At 54.3% G+C, this 20,470-nt stretch overlaps 8 protein-coding genes across 8 annotated transcripts; 4 read left to right on the forward strand and 4 right to left on the reverse strand.

The window, feature by feature from the left end:
* Window positions 1-291: 291 nt before the first annotated feature.
* On the forward strand, window positions 292-1,882 carry ddc (L-2,4-diaminobutyrate decarboxylase; the record flags this gene model as incomplete). The annotated part of the gene is made up of 3 exons (XM_032022846.1): window positions 292-1,126; window positions 1,182-1,303; window positions 1,370-1,882. The coding sequence occupies 3 exons, from the start codon at window positions 292-294 to the stop codon at window positions 1,880-1,882; spliced, it is 1,470 nt and encodes a 489-aa protein (XP_031880273.1).
* Window positions 1,883-2,881: 999 nt separating this feature from the next.
* Window positions 2,882-4,177, reverse strand: PGR (the record flags this gene model as incomplete). The annotated part of the gene is made up of 3 exons (XM_032022847.1): window positions 2,882-3,798; window positions 3,864-3,945; window positions 3,992-4,177. The coding sequence occupies 3 exons, from the start codon at window positions 4,175-4,177 to the stop codon at window positions 2,882-2,884; spliced, it is 1,185 nt and encodes a 394-aa protein (XP_031880272.1).
* Window positions 4,178-6,089: 1,912 nt separating this feature from the next.
* mcfL (Mitochondrial substrate carrier family protein L) lies at window positions 6,090-7,077 on the forward strand (the record flags this gene model as incomplete). The annotated part of the gene is made up of 2 exons (XM_032022848.1): window positions 6,090-6,195; window positions 6,254-7,077. 2 exons carry the CDS (start codon window positions 6,090-6,092, stop codon window positions 7,075-7,077), a joined length of 930 nt encoding a protein of 309 aa, XP_031880271.1.
* A 258-nt stretch (window positions 7,078-7,335) lies between these two features.
* rpl22 (60S ribosomal protein eL22) lies at window positions 7,336-7,956 on the reverse strand (the record flags this gene model as incomplete). Its single annotated transcript, XM_032022849.1, has 4 exons — window positions 7,336-7,462; window positions 7,534-7,730; window positions 7,804-7,851; window positions 7,942-7,956. The coding sequence occupies 4 exons, from the start codon at window positions 7,954-7,956 to the stop codon at window positions 7,336-7,338; spliced, it is 387 nt and encodes a 128-aa protein (XP_031880270.1).
* A 3,622-nt stretch (window positions 7,957-11,578) lies between these two features.
* Window positions 11,579-12,635, forward strand: swnR-1 (Oxidoreductase swnR; the record flags this gene model as incomplete). Its single annotated transcript, XM_032022850.1, has 3 exons — window positions 11,579-11,677; window positions 11,727-12,348; window positions 12,418-12,635. 3 exons carry the CDS (start codon window positions 11,579-11,581, stop codon window positions 12,633-12,635), a joined length of 939 nt encoding a protein of 312 aa, XP_031880277.1.
* Window positions 12,636-13,905: 1,270 nt separating this feature from the next.
* On the reverse strand, window positions 13,906-15,665 carry ada2a (Adenosine deaminase 2-A; the record flags this gene model as incomplete). The annotated part of the gene is made up of 2 exons (XM_032022851.1): window positions 13,906-14,800; window positions 14,851-15,665. 2 exons carry the CDS (start codon window positions 15,663-15,665, stop codon window positions 13,906-13,908), a joined length of 1,710 nt encoding a protein of 569 aa, XP_031880276.1.
* Window positions 15,666-16,458: 793 nt separating this feature from the next.
* CGGC5_v006199 (Pantothenate transporter liz1) lies at window positions 16,459-18,078 on the reverse strand (the record flags this gene model as incomplete). Its single annotated transcript, XM_032022852.1, has 4 exons — window positions 16,459-17,234; window positions 17,288-17,733; window positions 17,795-17,816; window positions 17,874-18,078. The coding sequence occupies 4 exons, from the start codon at window positions 18,076-18,078 to the stop codon at window positions 16,459-16,461; spliced, it is 1,449 nt and encodes a 482-aa protein (XP_031880275.1).
* A 915-nt stretch (window positions 18,079-18,993) lies between these two features.
* On the forward strand, window positions 18,994-19,998 carry CGGC5_v006200 (putative dipeptidase; the record flags this gene model as incomplete). The annotated part of the gene is made up of 1 exon (XM_032022853.1): window positions 18,994-19,998. One exon carries the CDS (start codon window positions 18,994-18,996, stop codon window positions 19,996-19,998), a length of 1,005 nt encoding a protein of 334 aa, XP_031880274.1.
* Window positions 19,999-20,470: the final 472 nt, after the last annotated feature.

Consider the following 20,470-nt stretch of genomic DNA (forward strand, 5'->3'; position numbering starts at 1 on the left):
TCCCAGACGGTCCCGAGATCGGAATTCCCGGGCAAAGCCGGGCCACACTAGACCCGGATCGGATCGGTGCTTACGACCTCCCCACATGGACCTTGCCGGGCCCCGGTTCACCGACTTCAAATCCCGTAATGACTCAAACCCCGGCGGTTCCTTCGGATGGCTCCCGAAGCTGGCTCGTCGTCACATAAGCGCTGCTCGTTCGCTGTTTGGTAATACATCCTGATTTTCACGTACCACACGCCACGCCAGTCATCAACATCCAGTCGAGAACTCACTCATTCAACAACCATCATGGCATCCCCTGAATTCCACGCCCGGCTCCGCGCCGCCCTCCCGGACGACGACCAGGCCGCGACCCTCCCGCCCGCGACGGCGCTCTCGGCCGCCTCCAAGTCTCTCCCCCGGTCCGGCGGCGCGGGATACCTCGCGCCCCTGGGCACCGAGGCGACGCTCGCGCATATCCTGGACGAGATCGTGCCCGGGCTGAACGGCCAGGCGCGGAGCGGGCGGTACTACGGCTTCGTGACGGGCGGGACGCTGCCTGTGGCCGAGGCCGCGGACAACATCGTCACGGCGTTCGACCAGAACGTGCAGGTGCATCTGCCGGGCCAGACGGTGGCGACGGAGCTGGAGAGCGTGGCGCTGCGGATGCTGGCGGACGTGCTTGCGCTGGAGCAGCCTGGAGAGGAAGAGGTGTGGAAGGGGCGAACGTTCACGACGGGGGCGACGGCGAGTAACGTCCTTGGTCTCGCGTGCGGGCGGGAGGCGGTTGTCGCGCGGCGCGGGGGGAATGTGGGCGAGATGGGGATTCTGGGGGCGTGTGCGGCGGCGGGGGTCAGGGAGATTCAGGTGTTGACCAGCATGGGGCACAGCTCGCTGTTCAAGGCGGCCAGCGTTGTCGGGCTGGGCAGAGGGGGTGTGAAGGAAGTCAGGGTGAGTGACGACGAGCCATGGAGGTTGGATTTGGAGGTTGTCGAGAGGGAGCTAGGCCGGGAGGGCGTGGCGAGTATCATTGCTGTCAGCGCGGGAGAGGTGAACACTGGGCGGTTCGCGACTGGATTCGAGGAGATGAAGAAGTTGAGAGAGCTGGCGGACCGGTTTGGAGCTTGGATCCATGTGGATGGAGGTAACGTATCCCCAACCCCTGAGTGACGTCTGGAAGGCGATGCTGATGAGTCCAGCTTTTGGCATCTTTGCGCGGGCGTTGGACGAAAGCCCCGAGTTTGCCAAGATCAAGGACATGGCGGCCGGGTTGGAACTCGCAGACAGCATTACGGTGGACGGGCATAAGCTTCTGAACGTGGTACGTTATATCAGCCTCTTACCCCCTTTTCCGAAAACCAAAGAGACACTAACTGTGTCCGCCAAGCCTTACGATTGCGGCATGTTCTTCACGCGGTCCCTCGAAACTCTGACGTCCGTCTTCACCAACCCCAACGCGGCGTATCTCTCCTCGGGCCCCTCCAGCATACCGTCCCCGCTCAACATCGGCCTCGAGAACTCGCGCCGCTTCCGCGCGCTGCCCGCCTACGCCGTGCTCCGCTCCGAAGGACGCCAAGGTCTCGCCGCGATTCTGGGAGGGATGGTCCTGCTGGCGAGGAAGATTGCGTCGTGGATCCGCGAGTCGGAGGCGTACGAGTTGCTGCCGGAGGGGGCTTGGAGCGTGGAGGACACAACGCATATGGTGGTCCTGTTCCGCGCGAAGGATGAGAGTGTCAATGAGGAACTTGTCGGACGGATTAACGGCACGAGGGAGATGTACGTTAGCGGGACCAGCTGGAAGGGGAAGAAGGCGGTCCGGGTTGCGGTGGGCAGCTGGAGGGTCGATGTCGAAAGGGATTTTGAGGTTGTGAAGAGGGTGTTGGAGCAGGTGAAGGGGTGAAGGGCAGATGTTGCAGAGAGGAGATTCCAGTCGTGTCTTCCGTCCCGCACTTGTGGTCCCTAGATTTCACTTGCGGTTCCCGGTGAGGAAGGCGTGCCCCTGGATCCGCTCCTTCCGTCCCACGCCCGCCTCACCTCATATTCACCTTCACCTTTTTCATCCCAACCTCCCACGCGTCACGCGCCCTCGCTACCGTAGAATCAACAGAAGCGCACCCCGCCCTACTTTGTTCCAAATCGTCTAGAGACTTTCACCACTAGAAGGCATCTTGGTCAGGCGGGACAAGTCAGGTCAAACTAGCTGGTGAATCGCCAAGGTCGACCGTTCGAATCCCGATCGAAGCCTACTCGACGACAGGCTACCCCCCCGACCGACCGATACCTCATCGATCCGAGAGATGCCACACCGATCCGAGTAATGCCACACCGATCCGAGCGATGAAGATATCCCAGCATAAGCACTAAGAGATGTAGCCCACACCGGTGGGTGAACTCTTTTGACCCTTTGATGCTATTGATCCATGCTATTTCACCTGCGCGTGGAGGTCTACAAAGTGCGCTTGCGCGATGCGCTGCTGAACGAAGGATATTGTCGCAAGTCATTATGATGTACTGTCGTGACGCGTAAGTTCGCACCTTTGTGGTGTTTACTCTCTACTCTCCGCACTCCACGATTGTACCCTGACAAGAGCTGCGACGAGCCCTCTCGCGGGAAGACATCTTTACTTCCACTGGTCACTCGTGCGCTTTCTGCAGTGGCGTACGTTTTGCGAATGCCATCTCTGCTGCTTGCCTTCGCAATTCGTCTTGCTCAAACGATGATCTGAATCCTTACGCGCCCAGGTCTTGAGATTGAGGATGCCCCGGGAAATGCGACGAGATAGCTCAATAAGTTGGACACTGTTGCTCTCGTAGTTACGCATGGCGATCTACTGTCGCAAGCGTAAGCGCAGGAAATATTGCCAAATGTACACTTTATTCATCACGCTATAATACAAGTCTAGGCGTCCAAGATGCTCTCCAGTGGCACACCCCAATACCAGCCGGCCACTCCCATCGCACCCATGCTCATCGTGAATGCCATCAGGAAATTGACATCATTGTTGTCCAGGAGATCCCATCCAGTCTCAATCACACGCGAAGGCTGCGCGTCGCCGAAGCTAGACTTGCGGTGCTTGTCCTTGGGATCATATCTCGTGGCGTCTGCACTCATCTCAGGGGCGTCAATGTCCTCAATGGCGCTGTCCGTCTTCTCCATTTTCTCCACAGCGGCCTTGCCTTCTCCGTGGAGCAACGCAGCCTTGACCGCGGCGCGCTTCTGGTTCTTATCGGCGTGGTCCGACGAGTCGCCGGAGATCAGAACCTTGGTGCCGCCCTCGCCCTCGACAATCTTGCCAGATCGCACATCTTTGACAGAGCGCTGGAAGACGGCGCCGAGTACACTGTCGAGGAGACTGCCAAGGACGCCCCAGGCAGTCAGGCCGAGCATGAGTGTCGACCGCTGCTGCGTCGTCCAGCCACTGAGTCCACTGCCGACCTTCCCAGCAGTGCCTTCGCCGCAAAGAGGGAGGAAGACCATCGAAGTGGTGACAATGATCATAGATCCGAGGGCTCCAGCTGCTATTCCCAATGGCGTCACACCTCCATTCGTGCCCCGCGGGACCTTGCGGAAGGTAGGGGATGTAATCAGTCGAGGTTCGCTCTTGGCCAGAATGCCCAGCTCAGAACTGAAAGTGTCGGCGGCAACGGCGGCGTAGTTTGCAATGATACCGATGACAAGGAGGTCTCCTCCCCAGGAGAAGCAGAGGGTACCGGAGGGGTTCGGGGTCGTGGTGTCCAGGATCGCATCCTTTCGCTTGTTGAGTTGGTAGGCGTGAAGAAGGGACAGGCACGAGGCCATGAGGGAGTTCGCGAAGACTGTGTTGCCAAGTATTAGATCGGTTCGCATACTCAAAAGGGCTTTTGGGAACGTTCTGACTGACCTTGGACATGGGTTCGCGGGCCTTCACCTCCCGGCGTGCCTTGGGAAGCGACCGTCAAAGTGGCCTTGATATCCTTCTTGACCTGCTGCTTGTGAGAACTTGCTACTCCACAGAAGCAGCGCGCATACCTTAGTGGCCCTTGTACCAGCGAGAAAGAACACGCACAGCAGGGCGAAAGGCAGGTTCCATGGGTGGTAGGCGTGAGCAATGGCAGTAATGACAGCTGCCACAATGCCTGCGGGGGTCAGCGACTGGTGCGACCAGGCTCTATAGACGAGGGCAAAAGTCGCCGGAACGGCGTAGATCGCTTTCATCGTGGGGTTTGGTCAACAGTCGCAATGTTTGGGGAAAGTTTGGGGTGACCTTGCGACCTCGAAGGTGTGATGGACCGAAGTTCCTGTCCTGGCCAGACGGGTTGGACTGGTGCTTGCTTCAGTGAATGGACGTCAGCTCCACGTGACGTCAGTCTGAACGCTGAGGCAGGAGCTCTCAAAATCGGGGGGTAAGCTCTGGACCCCTGTCACTCCCCCAAAACGTCTCGCGTACCTCCGCACGGTCCACCGAACGGTCCTTATTCTGTTTAAATGCATCAAAAGTAGTGGGATGGACCCCGGTTAGGAGCATCCAAGCTCTGCGATCCCCTCTGGCTCTTTGATGTAGAACCAACAAGATCATCTCGTCATTTATCTTAGGCTAGGTATTTTCGGATATAGATCTGCACTTTTCTTTCTGGTGTAGCCATCGCCATGACCAGCCCTGCGGCGCTACAGCGCAATTATACTTAAATATTCCAGCAGCCAAGCTCGCTGCATTATACCATGAACTGAATCCCGGACATCGTCTATTCTGTGACCACAAAGCCATGACGGAACACCTCCCCGTGGCCACCGAGTCTTCTGCGGTTGATGCTGCGCTATATCATCAGGAGCAAGCGCCATTCTTTCGTCTCCCCTGGGAAATTCGAATTGTCATCTACGATCTCGCATTTCCTCGTATCAACTCACCACAGCTCATCTACACTGATGTCGGAGGCCTACCCTCATTCAACGACATCGGCAGTATCCCCTCCGGAAGCCCTCAACAATTGAAACGAATCGCATGCAACGGCATATTCGAAGATAGGGGAACCGAGATCAGGGCGCAACGTTTCGCTGCACGTTTTGAAGCCGAAAGATTCGACGACGGGAACGCGTTCTACAAGTCTGTCCAGGACTTGATCAGGCGCCCTCACGATCAAATCATCTACCCACTCCCTCTGTTGCTTGCATGCCGACGGATGTACGAAGATGTCGCATCTCACTGCGACCATTCCCTTGCAATTCAAGATTTCTTCTCGCTCGAACTATTTTTAGACAGAGTTTCCAATGGGGTTTTGGCAAACGGCCTCTCGTCTCGCCTCAATAAAGTGTCGCTTGATGTCAAGCTTAGTAGCGACGGCGCATTCAAGCCATCATCCCGGAAGAAAATTCTCGCCAGCTGGGATGGAGCATGTCAAAGGCTCACATCACTCAGAAATATTAAGCAGTTCCATGTCCGACTCGAAATCCCACTGTCTCAGCAAAGATCAGTGCCAGGTCATATTCATCTCGAAATGATCAAGCAGTTGAGTTCCGTCGCTGCAGTCATACCCAGGATTGAAGTCGAACTGATGCTTACATCAACGGTTCATCCCAAGTCGGAAAGGATCTGGGTGTACCGGCCGGGACCAGTTGGACAACATCGTGGCTACGAGGTGCCGGGATGGAGGGCGGAGATATCGGTATGGGGCTCATTTCCCAGACTCGACGATATCCCACTGCCGCTGAAGTAGCTTGGTATACATTATCGCGGCGCACAGCTTTGCAATGACGCGTGGAATGAACAGGCCAATAAGGATTGACATGTATGCGATTAAACCATCCGTATTTATCTATCCATAGCGTCGGTCCGATACAAGCTTATCCGACCCCGGAGTCGGTTCCTTTTGTTTAGCGAGCCAAAGAGCTTCATGATTCATGACGACAGAGTTAATGACTTAAGGTGTACACGACGTTCTTTACTGATCGCGTTCTTGCAATGGATATTGTGTGAGAGCCATTGCGGTAACCAGGAGCCAAATTCTCTCCTGTAAAGCCCACGGAATCTTCCGCCGGCTCGACGGAAAGTGACGATAAAATAAATCGGGATCCCTGCCCGTCATTAGAAATCTCACTCCGCAATCGCACTCATCTCACCCTCCCAGACAAGATGGCTGCAGACGTGAGGCAAAGGCAGGAGCAGGCGACCAAGCCCGAAGTGAAGAACTACAAAGGCTTCGTTGCCGGCGTGTTCTCTGGCATCGCGAAACTCTCAGGTTGGTCACTCACTACTCACGGCGTCGCCAGCTCGTCTCAATTACTGACACTGCGAAGTCGGCCACCCGTTCGACACAATCAAGGTCCGTCTCCAAACGACAGACACCTCCCGCTTCAGCGGACCTCTTCAATGCGTCGGCCAAACACTGCGCAATGAGGGAATCCCAGGTCTCTACAAGGGCGCCACGCCGCCCCTCGTCGGCTGGATGTTCATGGACTCCGTCATGCTCGGCTCCCTGACGGTCTACCGCCGCCTCGTCGCCGAACGCCTCTTCAAACTCCCCGGTCCCGAGAACCTGCCCTCGTACGGACACGGCATCGCGGGCATCATGGCCGGCAGCACCGTCAGCTTCATCGCGGCGCCCGTCGAGCACGTCAAGGCGCGCCTGCAGATCCAGTACGCCGCCAACAAGGCCGAGCGGCTGTACAGCGGGCCCGTCGACTGCCTGAAGAAGATCTACTCGCACCACGGCATCCGCGGCGTCTACCACGGTCTCAGCGCGACGCTGCTTTTCAGGGGTTTCTTCTTCTGCTGGTGGGGCAGTTACGACGTCTTCTCGAGGTGGATGAAGGACAACACGAAGCTGAGCGCGCCAGCGATAAACTTCTGGGCTGGAGGACTAAGTGCTCAGATTTTCTGGCTGACGAGTTATCCGTCGGACGTTGTGAAGCAGCGCATTATGACGGATCCGCTGGGAGGCGGGCTGAACGACGGCACGCCGCGGTTCAGGAGGTGGAAGGATACGGCGACTACGGTGTACAGGGAGAGCGGATGGAAGGGATACTGGCGCGGATTCTTGCCGTGCTTCTTGCGGGCGTTCCCTGCCAATGCGATGGCGCTGGTAGCATTCGAGGGTGTCATGCGCGCCTTGCCAGAGTAGACAAGGTGTACACTTGTAAAAGGAGACATGGATAGACATGGGTGGACACTCGCATATCATAGACTGTAAAAGGATACCCAGAATCACTTCTCACGGATGCATCAAGGAACGAAAATGTGTGGTGGCAGATCAACAAGCACACGAGGGTGCTAACTTTTGGTATTTCCCATTTTTAACCTTGCCAAAAACAGTGCCCATGACGACCCAAGTAACCTGAACCCGACCCATGCACACGTGAAACCATGTTACTGGTCACGTTTACTCGTCATCCTCATCAGCCTCGTCGTTGACGACGTTGAAGAACTTGAGCTCGTAGACACCCTTGGAGGTGGAGACGACACGGAGCCAGTCACGGAGCTGCTGCTTCTTGAGGAACTTCTTGGTCCTGCGGGGTAACGAAAAGTCAGTAATCTGCGTGATGCGACTGCGGGTACAAGCTGTTGCGGGAATACTCACAGGTACTTGAGGTAGCGGCCGGAGAGCTCGTTGTGGGCGATGATCTCGATCTTGCCCTCACCCTGCTGGGAGATCTGGACCTGGTCGCCGAGGTTGCCGACGCGACCCTCAACCTTGATCTTGTCCTGGAGGAACTTCTCGAAGGCAGCGACGTCGAAAATCTTGTCGGAGGCGGGCTGAGAAGCGTTGATGATGAACTGATGGGGGGTATTTGGTTAGCATCTTGTGATTGACCGAGTCGCATCGCGCCTGGGGGAATTGAGCTCTTACCTTCTTGGTGACCTTCTGGGCCTTGCCCTTGCCGGTGCGCTTGATCGCCTGTTGAAAAAATGACCTTAGCCTACTGTTTCACGCCGCCGCCTCTTTCGAGGCTTGGCCAACAGCAAAGCGGTGTGATCATGTACATACTGCTTGAGGAGCCATTTTGGACGGATGTGTGGAACGCAAAGAGGTATGATCCTGCGTCTGTTGGTTGTGGTGTGGTGAGGGAAGAGAGGTTTTTGTCTTCTGAGATCGCTGGAGTCCGAACTTCACGAAATTCCACGGGAGGATTTTCGTTGTGGGCTAGAAAATGCCCGCGAAAAAATTAGGGCAGCGGAGCAAAGGTTCTTCCGGGTGGTGCTCACCGAGGTGAAGGCGGGAGGGCAGGACTGGGCAGGATTGCAACTCACTAGCCATATTTAGAAGGTGGGTCTATCCCTGAACCCTGAACACTGAGAGGTTGGTTCCCTTCACCATTCATCGTCTTCCTTCAACACCATTATTCTTCCCTCCAGTATCTTTTTTTGCAAAGGACTGCCTCGAAGGTCGCAATTGAAATCGGTTCAAACACCGGGACAATGGACTTGTTTGCCTGGCCTTCTGCCTGCACCCCCACGTCAGAAATACCGTGCATGCCGCTGCGTGAATCACCGGAGTCATCCCCAGAGAGCCGACCGTGGGCCTGTCATTGGCCGGCTTGACATGCAGCTCTGTTTCGTCGAGTCGTACAGGTCTGCAGTCCAGAACCAGTCAAGTTTAGATCGCCCAAAGTGCCGGCTTCTCGTGCTCTCGAATCTCTTCCCAAGGGGGTTCCCGTGGCATGTGTTGCGGCTCCAGGTGGACCAGTAAGAGTCTGGGGCACAGTTGTCCTGTATCCGATCATTCTCTGATGCTTGTCGGACCTTGCATCCGCGAACCGTTGCCAACACCAACTTGAAACGAATGCCATGCACAAAACAAATGGAAATAGCCTAAGCACCTCGTATTCGAGGCAAGTGAACGATGTCAACCGACTTCGTCCGCGCCTTCTGGCGAATAAGAAGGCTCATCACGAACGACCAGTATGGAATCTCTCGGAGGACTGGCATTGCCCAGCCGTTACAACCAAGGGCTTCCGATATTACGTCTCCAAAACTGCGGGTTTGTAGTCTCAAGGCGGGCTATGCGTTTTCAGGCAACCCTTCTGAAATACCCCAACGGGGTTCTCGTGCTGCGCAGGCGCTTTTCTTGTGATATTAACCTCGTCCAGACAGCGTTCGCAATATGGTCGCGTGCGAGTACTTGAGCTCCATCAAAGGCCAGCCCAACGTCATCCGGCAGGCAGCCAAAGTCTCGGTCAGCCAGGTCTGGCTGAGTAAAAGTAGGAATTCTTGACGGCGATGGCTGCCTCCTATATCATGACGACTTCGGCAGCTCGTAGTCGAGAGGTGGAAAAGAAGGGTCGGATGACGTTGATCAGAGCCATGGGCCCGCCATGGGCCCACGTAACACCAGTCGCACAACGTCGGTCTTAACAAGTTTGCCTATCGTTGCGGTTTGCCTAAACGGAGAACTTTGGCCTCGGTCAACAATTAAATAAGAGTGAGCCAGTAATAGCCACTCCGGCCCTTGTTGTATCAGATAACAAGGTGGTTTAGCCGCATCCTGTCCGCCGGAATTGACCATATATCTTGGCAGGAGAGCAGCTGAGGCATGGATACAGGTGGGGGGCATGGCATTGGGTTGATTCGATTCGAGGAGTTTCGGCAGGCTAATCCTCTGAGGTTCGCTCATGGTCTTCATCGTCGAGTAGAACCCATCTAGGCTACTCGCAAAAGTCATGGTCGTCTGATAACTGCTTGAGAGTTGCGCATCCGCGAAGAAAGGATGTCCCCATCGTCGCCGGTCATCGTCAACTTGGGCTCCCTCTCTCTCGGCGCGCTGAATGAGGGAGTCAAAGGAGTGCCTGGAGGCTGTGATAAGATGGATGGAGGCGAAGTTATTCTTCTCCTGTCGGAGGCTGGACCTGGTTTAGCGGGAAGGATGATGAAGGAATGGGGATTGGGTGAGATGCGAGTGAGTTCCCGCAGTGCAGTGCAGGGGGGCAAGTCCTTTGACGCACAGACGGGGTTGCTTGGTTAGTGCACAATCCCTCCTTTACTTGTGCATTCATAAACTTGCCTAATGGGGTTATGCATAGGGCTGAAGTACGTACCGAAAAGGCCCCCAACCAGACCATCTCCATTGTACAACGGTCACTGCAACAGTACCCGTCTTGAGTTTGGCTTGCCAGAGAACGATTTCTCTGGTCCAATTGCTGCAAAGTTAGGCATCCAGTTCCGTGGCTGTGTATACACACAGAAGCCTGTTCCCCCGGTCAGCATTTGCGCCAATGGCAGGCTGGCGCAACGCGTTGTACACTTCGTCACGACTACCCCTCGATTCAACGTCGACACCTTCCAATCGTCTGCTGCAGCGGCATGCTCAGCACCGTTACATTTCCGAGAACTCAAAGGCCCCTGCCTACAAATGTCTTGGTATCTTTCCTCCGGTTGAGCCTCGGTGAAGTGGACCTGCTGGCCGTAGACCACCCACTTTCTGTTCTCATTCGATGCCGGACTCCGGGCTAAAGGACTCTCCCACCACACCACCTTCGACCTGCCTATTTGCTGTCCACTGAGATATTGTCGTTACCATGTAGTCACCTCAGTCATCTGCCGCGAGTACGAACTCAAATTTCCATGACCGGTGTCTCCCGCGCACATGCTCGACCTGGACCAGCCCCAGGCGCCCTTCAGTGTGTCCCCAACTTATCCCACGCCCTTCTCGCCCTCCAGAATGTCTCAACTCGAAATCTGTTTGGTCTTCTCATTCTCAAATAACAGGCCCCACGGCCTAGTCTCGCCAGACGTTGATCGCGTGTTTACGCCAGGGTTGACTCATGGCGTACCCCTCGATGACGACGGGTGGACGATGCGACTTCGGGAAACGTTACAGACGACGTACTTGTGGCTATCAGATGAATTGTTTCAGATGACTTACACCCGCTGTGGGGTGAGAAGAACTGTGCCGCGACCCAGGAGTTGGGACGTCGGTTCTTGTCCGGATGGGTGTGCACCTGCAGCCGCTTCTCAGGGCCAGGCATCCTTGCTGCTCCTTCTCGACCAGGTCTTAAAATCAGCCCCCGGAGCAAGTACAGTTTACGACTACCAGTATAAGGGCAGGTACATTATATTAAGAAAACGGCATTCTGCCTCATGGCTGATATGATCAGGACACCTCCGGAGCGCAACGCGTTGACTACCTCGTCTACGACCACTCGATCTACACCACAGCGAAGTTTAGGACCCCACTTCATCTTCAGTAACTACTCTGAAGCCGCTCTGGATGCCTTGAGGGTATAGTTACATGACTTGGACTCTGGACTCGTCGCCATCGCACACCGGAGTCTTCCGCCTTCACAGTTGTGTTTGGGCTCGTAGTCGACTCTACATTGGACCTCGACTCGAGCCGATAGGCTTTTCTGTCTTGTTGCCTTGTAGCACAATAACCAGTAGCATTCAGATAGCGACTTGAGTCACTGCCTTTGTTCTCAGGTGGTGTGGACTACATATCGACATTCTGATTCGACTTCACGGCCACGACGTTACAGCAATGGCGTACACAAGGCAAGTCGTCTCTACGAGCCGCCGCTAATAGCCCCTTGAGCGGCGAACATATAACCCGGAATCTTTAAAACCTTCAAAGCACATCTCCTCTAACGTTCCTCAGGATCATCTCCCAACGCACACATACTGCCGCAGCTATGATGAGAATTGCCATCGCAGGAGGCGGTGGTTTCGCTGCTATCCTCGCTCACAACATCGCTCTGACAGCAAATGCGCTGGTCGTTCTCTCGAGAGAGGTAATACCAATGGGTCCTCTCTTTCAGACAGTAGCTCATATCTTCCCAGCCAAAACCAGAGTTTGAACAACGCTACGAGTGTCAAGTGGCCGTGGTTGACTATGACGACGAAGAGAACTTGAGATTCGCCCTCATGGGAATCGACCTCGTCATATCCACCATCCGCGGACAGGAGCAGATCAACCTCATCAAGGCTGCCCGTCATTCCCGTGTCCGGCTATTTGTCCCCGCCGAATTCGAAGGCTGCATTTCTCACCGACCGTCAACATCTGACCATCCGCTAGACTATGGCTCCAACGAAGCTCTTGAGCTTCTGAAACACTATGCCAACTCCAAGTCTCGCAAGATGGATTACACCGTATTCTCTTGCGGAATTCTATACGAGCGCTTTGCTCCAGGCGGTTTAGCAGAGTACGGAATGGGAGCTCACCAGCACATACAGGGCCAGGGCAGCTATCTTGTCGACGTCGGCAACGCAACCGCCGACATAATCGAGACAAACGGCTCAGGAAGGCCAGTTCAAGTATCCATGACCTCAGTCGCTGACGTTGCTCGGTTCGTTGCTGCTGCAATCGAGCTGGGTCCAGGCACCTGGCCGAGGGAATTCAGGATGCGTGGAGACAGAATGTCTGTTCGGGACATCTTTGCTAAATGCAGCAATGTCCGCGGAGGTGAGTATCGTTCCGCCCCTTAAGCTGAAGCGCAAATTCATGAGGTTCATTTCACTAAATTCCATGCAGTTGCCTTCTCTCTTAGAACCCGCCGATACTCCAAACTGCAAAGTGACCTCTCTAGTTACGAACAAAGGCAAAATTGGGACCAGTGGTGGAACATCCAGAGACTCATCGCCACCGCTGATGGTCGATACGATTTCCGCCAAACAAATCTCAACGAGGCTGTCGACATCGAGCCCGTCAGCTTCAGGGTTTGGCTGGAGTCGCAATGGGGTTCTGGTTGACCGGGATGGGAACATGCATCTGATCTTTGATGCATGTATGAACGTGACGGTTTCTTTTCTCCTACCCACCTTCTCCATCGTCTCTGGGTGTGATGCTACGCATCCTATTTTTGACCCGCTCTCATTTGACAATTACAATACTGCGAAGCACATGCATTATGCATCATGTATGTGCTCCCATGGAATCACTTCTAGGCAAAGCCCTGCCTCTCGACTTAGATTACACGTTTGCTGCAAGTCGTGCCACGAGCACCAACTGAGTCCCAAGACTCTGTATTGCAGCAACTTTCATAGCTCGTCAATCGTATAAGCTGTTATTGCATCTAATTTTCCTATGAACAATTGTGAAACTCTTTCCAAGTCCCGCAGTGATCCAAGGAGGCCTCATGAAGAGCCGAAGTACCGATCTCCGGAGGAAGCCACCCAAAATCGGTGCTCTGAAAGCCTACGAATCCTTCGAACTTCAGCCGGTTTAGCTGCAAACTTCATCGATCAGCCTTACCAGGCGAACCATTCGAGAGGCAGCAACCAGGCCCCCTGAAACGGCTCCGAATACATGAATTAGCGCAGCTGCGTTGACGCACATGGTCCCAAGTCCCAGGAAACCCACCCATCCCCCGTGCTGCGCCTCCCAAAAGGGGTTACATTTGCTGACATTTCCCCTCGCTCCGACGAGCTGGTAACAAACTCCCATTGGTCAATTAAACTCATGTCGGCCAATTTCACACCTGCTGCTGAACCCTAGCACATGTACGGATACCCAAAAGCGGTAGATGGGCCGTCGCTCCGGGTGACGGCATGAGGAGGAACCTTTGGCGTGCGCGCACACGCTGCATGGCCCTTTGCTCGGAGCTTCCGCATGCGATTGGTGATGATCGAACATTTCCAAGAGTTTGAACATCGTATCTCAACGTCATTTCATCTTTCAAATCTTGATTTGCACGGTGGGAAATTTGATACCCATCAAGGCAGCTGGACGCCTATCGTACGGTGTAGCCTTGCTATATTGTATGTTGTGTTTTCTTCATTCTTTTATACCCCCAATTTTCAGAGCCGCGTTGAATGCCCCTGTATCCGCGGTGTTGAAGTCGTAAACCAATATGACCAGCCAGTTGATGTAGCTCCGTTACTGTTGAACTCCGTTGTAGACATGCCAAATTCCGTTGCCTTTTCGCCTCAATTGACGCTCCTCTAGTCCGCCCGCGCCTTTAATTTCCTTGTTGAATGATCACTCTTGTCATGACGGTTGAAGTACCCGGCCCCCCATCTCTTACGCCTTGTCGGACTCTTCACCGAACTCCTCAACGATCCAGAGACAGAACTTCTCCCACTCGGTCGACCACTGCTTAAGCCGCTCAGCCTTGACACCAGAACCAAGGCTTGCCTCCTTGACACCAGCGGTCCATTCCGCCGGCGTCTCATCCTCAAACGCGGACCACCGCACGCTGTTCTCCGCCAGCGAGCCGAGGCCCTCAAGGCCAACATTCTCCCATCCTTGCAGCGCCTGCCAGTAATCGTGGGACATACCCTCCGTGTCTTGACCCAGCATGGCCGGGTCGTCGTTGCACAGCGCGCAGGACACGCCACGGGCCAAGAGCGCCGGGAGCGGGTGCGACATGATGGAGCCGCAGAGGCGAAGGACCTCGTTGCTGATCGGGCAACTTTCTACAAGGATGCGCTTATCCTTGACCATGTCAATGAGCAGCGGGTGCTTGTACAGCGAGAAGCCGTGACCAATACGGCGCGTGCCGAGTAGCACGGCATCGAAAAGGTTCTGATCCGTCGCGTCGCCGTCGCCGAGCGTCTCGCCGGCGTGGAAGAAGAAGGGAAGGTTGACGCCTTCCTGGGCGCACTGCTTGCGGAACCAAAAGAGTTCGGGGAGCAGATCGCGGAGGGGTCGTCCCAGATCCTCCTGGCCAACGAGATCGTAGCCTGCGATAAGGTGGGGCCAAGCCATCTTGGTGGTGATGCAGTTGTCCATGCTCTCGACAATTTCGCGGGTAGGAAGGATACGGAGGGTTGTCCAGATGGTGCGCAGACCCCAGAAGGCGGCGTTCTCTGACTTGAAGCGCTTGACTTCTTCGTCAATGACCTGGAACATGTGGTTGTAGTCCTTCTCGGGCTCCTCTTGGCTAGTACGGCAGTAGTTCAGGGGCCAAGTGAATCTAACAACGTTAGAATATGCACCTTCGTGGGGTTGGAAATGCGCTCTTACCTGACTTCAACCCAGTAAACGCCGTCAGCCAGCAGTGATGACATCAGTCTTCTCAGGAACGCTCTCAGAATGGGCTCGTAGTGGATGATGGTGTTGGTCACCGTGAAACAATCGGCAAACTTGCGCCAGATCGCGTCAATGCCATGATGCTGCTCTACGCTATCCGTCAAGGAGATAGTGCAGCGTCCCTTCAGCCATTTCAAGAACCCTGGCCTTCCACCATCCGGAAATTCATCCGCCGCCGTGGTCAACAGTCTGAACTCGCCAGGGAAGTAGTCCTTGTCCCAGACTGCTCTTGAGCTGGTCTCCTTGTTTCTGAATCTGAAGTGAACGCCCGAAGTCGCCAACGCCTTTTCGTTCGATAGAGGCTCATTCGCTGCAAAGTGCATTCCTGGCTCATTCAACAAGACCTCAAATAGGAAATCAAAGTCAACCATGGCGTCTAGATGAGCGTGAAGGAGCGATCCTTTGGGCATCTTTTGCACGATACGCCAAAGTCTTGTGGTCTCGAGACGCTGCTTCGCCAGAGTGAACATCATGCCCGGGAAAGGAGCCAGACCCTGGCTGGTTGCGAGGTCTTCCTCAGCCTGAGCGTTCCATGTCGTCTTCTTCTCCTCCTCACGGATGCGAGCAACGATGGCAGCCGCGCGCTTCACAATCGGCGAGGAGTTGGCGCGGAAGGAGGCATCTGAGCGAGACTTCTGCTCCTGGGCGATAAGAGCCTCGCGGCCGTTGATGTATTGTGCCAGGAAGGGTTCCGAGGTCGATGGAATCTCCTGACGGATCTCCTCCCAATCTTCGTTGCTAAGAGACATGTTGGCCGTTGGATGTGGGGTTGTTTGAGAGAGGTGAGATCGGGTCAGATGCTCGACGGTTGCGCGCCTGGTGACTCTTTATCGAAGTCCGTAGGATGAGCCGTTGTTGGCAACTCAAACGCCGAGAAAAATGTGGATGCTGACGCCCGGGAGATAGACAGGGATCCGTGGTGTTCCCGTCCGGTCGGGTCCGGTGCTGCGATATGGAGGACAAGTGGTTGGCGTTGGTAGTGTGTTGCCGGCGGATTGCGATGGAATTAGGCGGTTGACGACGGTGAGGGGCAACGCGGGGTTGGAATGGTCAGTGCGCTGATATCCACCAACGGGTCCCACTCCGGAGCCCCGATCCGGCGAGCTGGTTATGGAAGGTGCGGCAGGCGGGGGCCTTCGGCGCCGGGGCGCCGTGTCCGGCTTATCCAGGCTTAGTCCGGTTTTCAGCGAAGCCGGGATGACTCATTTGTGACTCTGACTCACAGACTCGTCCGATATTCTGATTGTACATGATAATTCGAGCGACAACAGTCTGATCTGACTGTTTGCCAAACATTGTCTTGGCCTGGACAATGGGCTGGAACAGTAGAAACAAATTTTGAGTGTTCCGAGATCACAGCGACTGAACGATTTCATCGAAGATCATAAACTTGAAGAGGGTTCACCCTCGGTATGGAGATCCGACCTTACTGGCACAGCGAATCGTGTTTTACGAGGAACGCTTTATTCAATTGACCATGCTAACGGGCCAAATACATCTAGCCGAAGGACAAGATTGTTTTCTATGTGGAATCTTGGAGCCTCACTCGTCGTCAACTACCTCAATCTTTCGGACGGGCCATTTCTTCGAGCACCAAAGAATGACCAGAGTCAGAACAATCTCCAACGCAAAGAACATCGTGGCCATCTCGTATCCAATGGGGAACTTGGGTGCATCACCTGTGTTGTACACCAAGAGTGGAACCCACGCCTGAAAAGTGAAAGCAGCCGTTTCGACGACGCCAATAATGACGGCACGGTGTTCTGCAGAATGAGAACACACCTCGTTGACCCAAGTAATGATGAGAGCCCCGGCTCCGGTCTCGAGGAAGGTGAGAATCCATGCGGCCATCATAGCTGGTATGTTATCCTCAGGATATACGCTCAAGATTATCGTACCAATGATGGAGACTGTACAAGCAACTATGACAAGAGGCCAACGAAGACCAATCGCGTCACTCGCCCACGCATATGACAACGTAAAGAAGACCTGTGCTCCATAGCCCGCCGTGGGGATCAGATTGATTTCTTCCGGCGTGAACAGGCCTGTAGATTTCAGCCACACGTTGAAGTAGGCATAGATGCGGATACCAAGGACATGTGCTATGAAGATGGCGCTGAAGAGCCAGACAGGCCAGCCCTTGGCGATGTCTTTGATGGTGCGCCAGGTGAGTTTGCGGATGGGTTCACGACCGCAAGCTTCCATGCGCCCGATGGCCATTCTGCGATCGTCAGGCTTGAGCCACCGAGCTCGAGACGATGTCGGTTGATCTGGGATAGCCCAATAGCCGTAGAGACAGACTGGAATGCCGATGATACCTGGAATTAATATTAGCTATTGCTGAGGTGACTGGAAAAGACAACCTTCATACCGTCAAAGATGAAAAGCCATTGCCAGGCTCTAACTCCGTTGCGGTAGTCCATACCAGCAAGGAGACCAGCCTGAAGATACCCCGAGAACATTTGCGCCACAGCAGATGAAGCCTGGAAGATGCAGGCTCTCTTCCCAAGTTCTTGTGGCGTGTACCAGTTGCCGAGGAGAGTCATAATTCCAGGATAAGCCGATGCCTCCAGTAGGCCCGTAATGAATCTCAGGGCGCAGAGTGTTTGCACGTTTTTCGCGCCGGCCATGCCCATGACGACAAAGCTCCAGATAAGCTCCAGTGATGGAAGCCATATCGATGGGCGGATGCGTGTCAGAATCAACTGGGAGGGCAGCTGGCCGATGATGTAGCCGATATTGAAGAAGGTTGTAAGATAGTTGAGATCATTGCCGGTAAGGTCCAAATCTTCTTTCATGCCAGACACGTATGCATTACTGCGTGAATTGCGTTAGTCAAGCTGTTATAAGAGGTCATAGCTAGCTACGAGATTCGCACCTGACGTTGGTCTGGTCGAGATCTGGGAAATTGTTAGCGACCCATCAAACTTGGGTTAATACAATGAGACAGAACTCACACTTGACGAAGTAGGCGACACAACAATACGATAAAATCCACCAGTCGATCTTGGCAATGAAACGTCTTTCTTCCGGTGTTTTGTCGAGACTATCCCACACAATACCTGCAATTCTCTTTCGCAAAGATAGTTTTGACTGGCGTTGGCCGGGCTCGATGTTGACAGAAACGACATCCTTGCCGTCATTGGTTGACGTTTGGTCCATTTTTTGTGATCGCAGTCCTCGACCCAGGTATGAGTGAAAGCAACAGATCAACGAATATCGTGGTTCTAGATAAGGAAATCGACATCGGTGACAGTCTTAAGAGTATGCTCTTGACTTGAGCCGTTGGTTAGCGGGCTGAATTCTCTTGCAATGGCCAGCCAGTGATGGCGTCAACCGCCACAGTCGGACAAGCCCCGACAACTACTCTCTTTAACGGTCGCATCGAGAATTAATAAGACGATTTCGACTTTCGATGTATCCAGTTGGAGCTCCGATTCTGATAACCTGTCGCATGAACGCGACAGGCTGACATGGGGCAAGCTCGGGTTTAAGGTGCCAAGAGCACAAATCCCACGTGGGATAACAATACCCGATGAGAATCAAGCTTCCTTCCAAGAAATTTCATGATGACTATCTTCGGGCCGACGCCGAACATTCATGTCTTTATCCCGATAGCGGTATGGGTGGTCGGCCTTTGGCTTGAAGGTACCTTGCACAGTGGTCGGAGGCAACCACTGAATCGGCTCCAATGCGCAGGAATGATGATCCAATGGGAAAAAAGATGAGAAGAAAATCAAATGCTGATGGTTCAATTCGGCATCGCAATTGCGTTATCGAAGGATCCGTTGAAACCCATGCCGTTTGTGGGCCGATTGCCACTCCTGGGAATTCTTACCGGACGTTCCCCGACAGGCCGTTAGTATGTCGTATCTCTGTCCTAGGTCCCGGTAGAGCGCCGGTGGGATCTCTATGAAGGCTGCTACTCACTCTCGGGATTTCGAACGTTGGTTCAAGATTGAGATCTCGCCTGAATATCATAGCTTCACCTACTACTTCACTCCATTTGAATCTAGCCAACAGGGAAATACCAGGATCTGACACCATTCTTGAGTCCTCGTGAACAAGTCAAACACCATGGTGACGGATTCGGAAGCCCGGGCAATCTATGCCTCGGCCATTCACTTCGATGGCCTCAATATCGCAAACTGGGGTCGCGATATTTTCGAGTCCTGGCATAAAGGAGGCATCACAGGCGTTTCTTGCACCTGCGGCCTCTGGGAAGGCCTCCGCGGCAGCCTCGCCAATGTCGTACAGTGGAAGCGCTGGTTCGAAGAACATTCCGACTTGATCGTGCAAGCGCACACCGTTGCCGACATTCGCGCCGCCAAGGAAGCTGGCAAGACCGCTGTGCTGCTCTCATGGCAGAACACCTCTGGCATCGAAGACCAGCTCGACTACCTCCGCGTCTTCAGGGATCTCGGGGTACGCAAGATGCAACTCACGTACAACACTCAAAACTACTCAGGCTGTGGTTACACCGAGGCCCGGGACAGCGGGCTGACAGGGTTCGGGCGCGAGGTCATTGACGAGATGGCTCGGCTTGGGATCGTGTGCGACCTTTCTCACGTCGGACCGCAGACGTCGGAGGACGTTATTGTGTACGCACTCGATGGCAAGCCGCCGTGTTTCTCCCACATTCTGCCTGGGGGGCTGGTTGATCACCCGCGAAACAAGTCAGACCAATTGATCAAACTCATTGGTAGCAAGGGTGGCTTCGTCGGGTTGTCGCAGTTCGGGCCACACATGCCCAAGGGTAACGACAGCACAATTGACGATTATGTCGATGTGCTCGACTATGTTATTGGCCTCATTGGGGAGGATCTGGTGGGCATTGGGTCAGACTCAAGCGAAGGGCACGCGAGGCCGAGCGAATTTCTGGAGTGGTGCAACAAAGACAAGGGATATGCGAGAAGGCTGACCCCTTGGGGCAGTCAAAAGGTTGTTAAACCTCTGGGTCCGTTGGCTGATCGGGCGGAGCTGGCTGTGGCAATGGCCAAAAAAGGCTGGAGCGAGGGGAAGATGAAAAAGGTTCTTGGCGAGAATTGGCTGAAATATCTCGAGAAGATCATTGGATCATAGGTTTGCTTTTTACCTTTTTATCAAAAGAAGTATGCGAGTAACTATGTTGTACGTGTCTGAGTGGTGATCGAGAACAGTGGTTTTGTGGAATGGTGGTCAGCATCAGGCTGCGAGGGCAGGTGTTCTATTTTTGACGGCAGGTTGAAAGGTGCGTGGTTTTACGACATGAGAGCCAGCCTTGTCGGTTTCTCTCAAGAGGAAAGAATCTCCCAGACTCTCTTTGTCTCTCTCGCCTCCCCTCCCCTTTCTTCTTCTTCTTCTTCTTCTTCTTCTTCTTCTTCTTCTTCTTCTCTTCTTCTTCTTCTTCTTCTTCTTCTTCTTCTTCTTCTTCTTCTTCTTCTTCTTCTTCTTCTTCTTCTTCTTCTCTTCGTCATCATCGGTCAAGCAGTGTCTTCGCCTCTCCAATGACTTCAAAGCCAATTCTCACCATAGACCTGGTCAGCGACCATAGGACCTTGGTCAACGGGAGGCC

Source organism: Colletotrichum fructicola (genome assembly GCF_000319635.2).
Source record: "Colletotrichum fructicola Nara gc5 chromosome Unknown KSG_Nara_v1_contig03, whole genome shotgun sequence".
NCBI classification, from domain to species: Eukaryota; Fungi; Ascomycota; class Sordariomycetes; order Glomerellales; family Glomerellaceae; genus Colletotrichum; species Colletotrichum fructicola.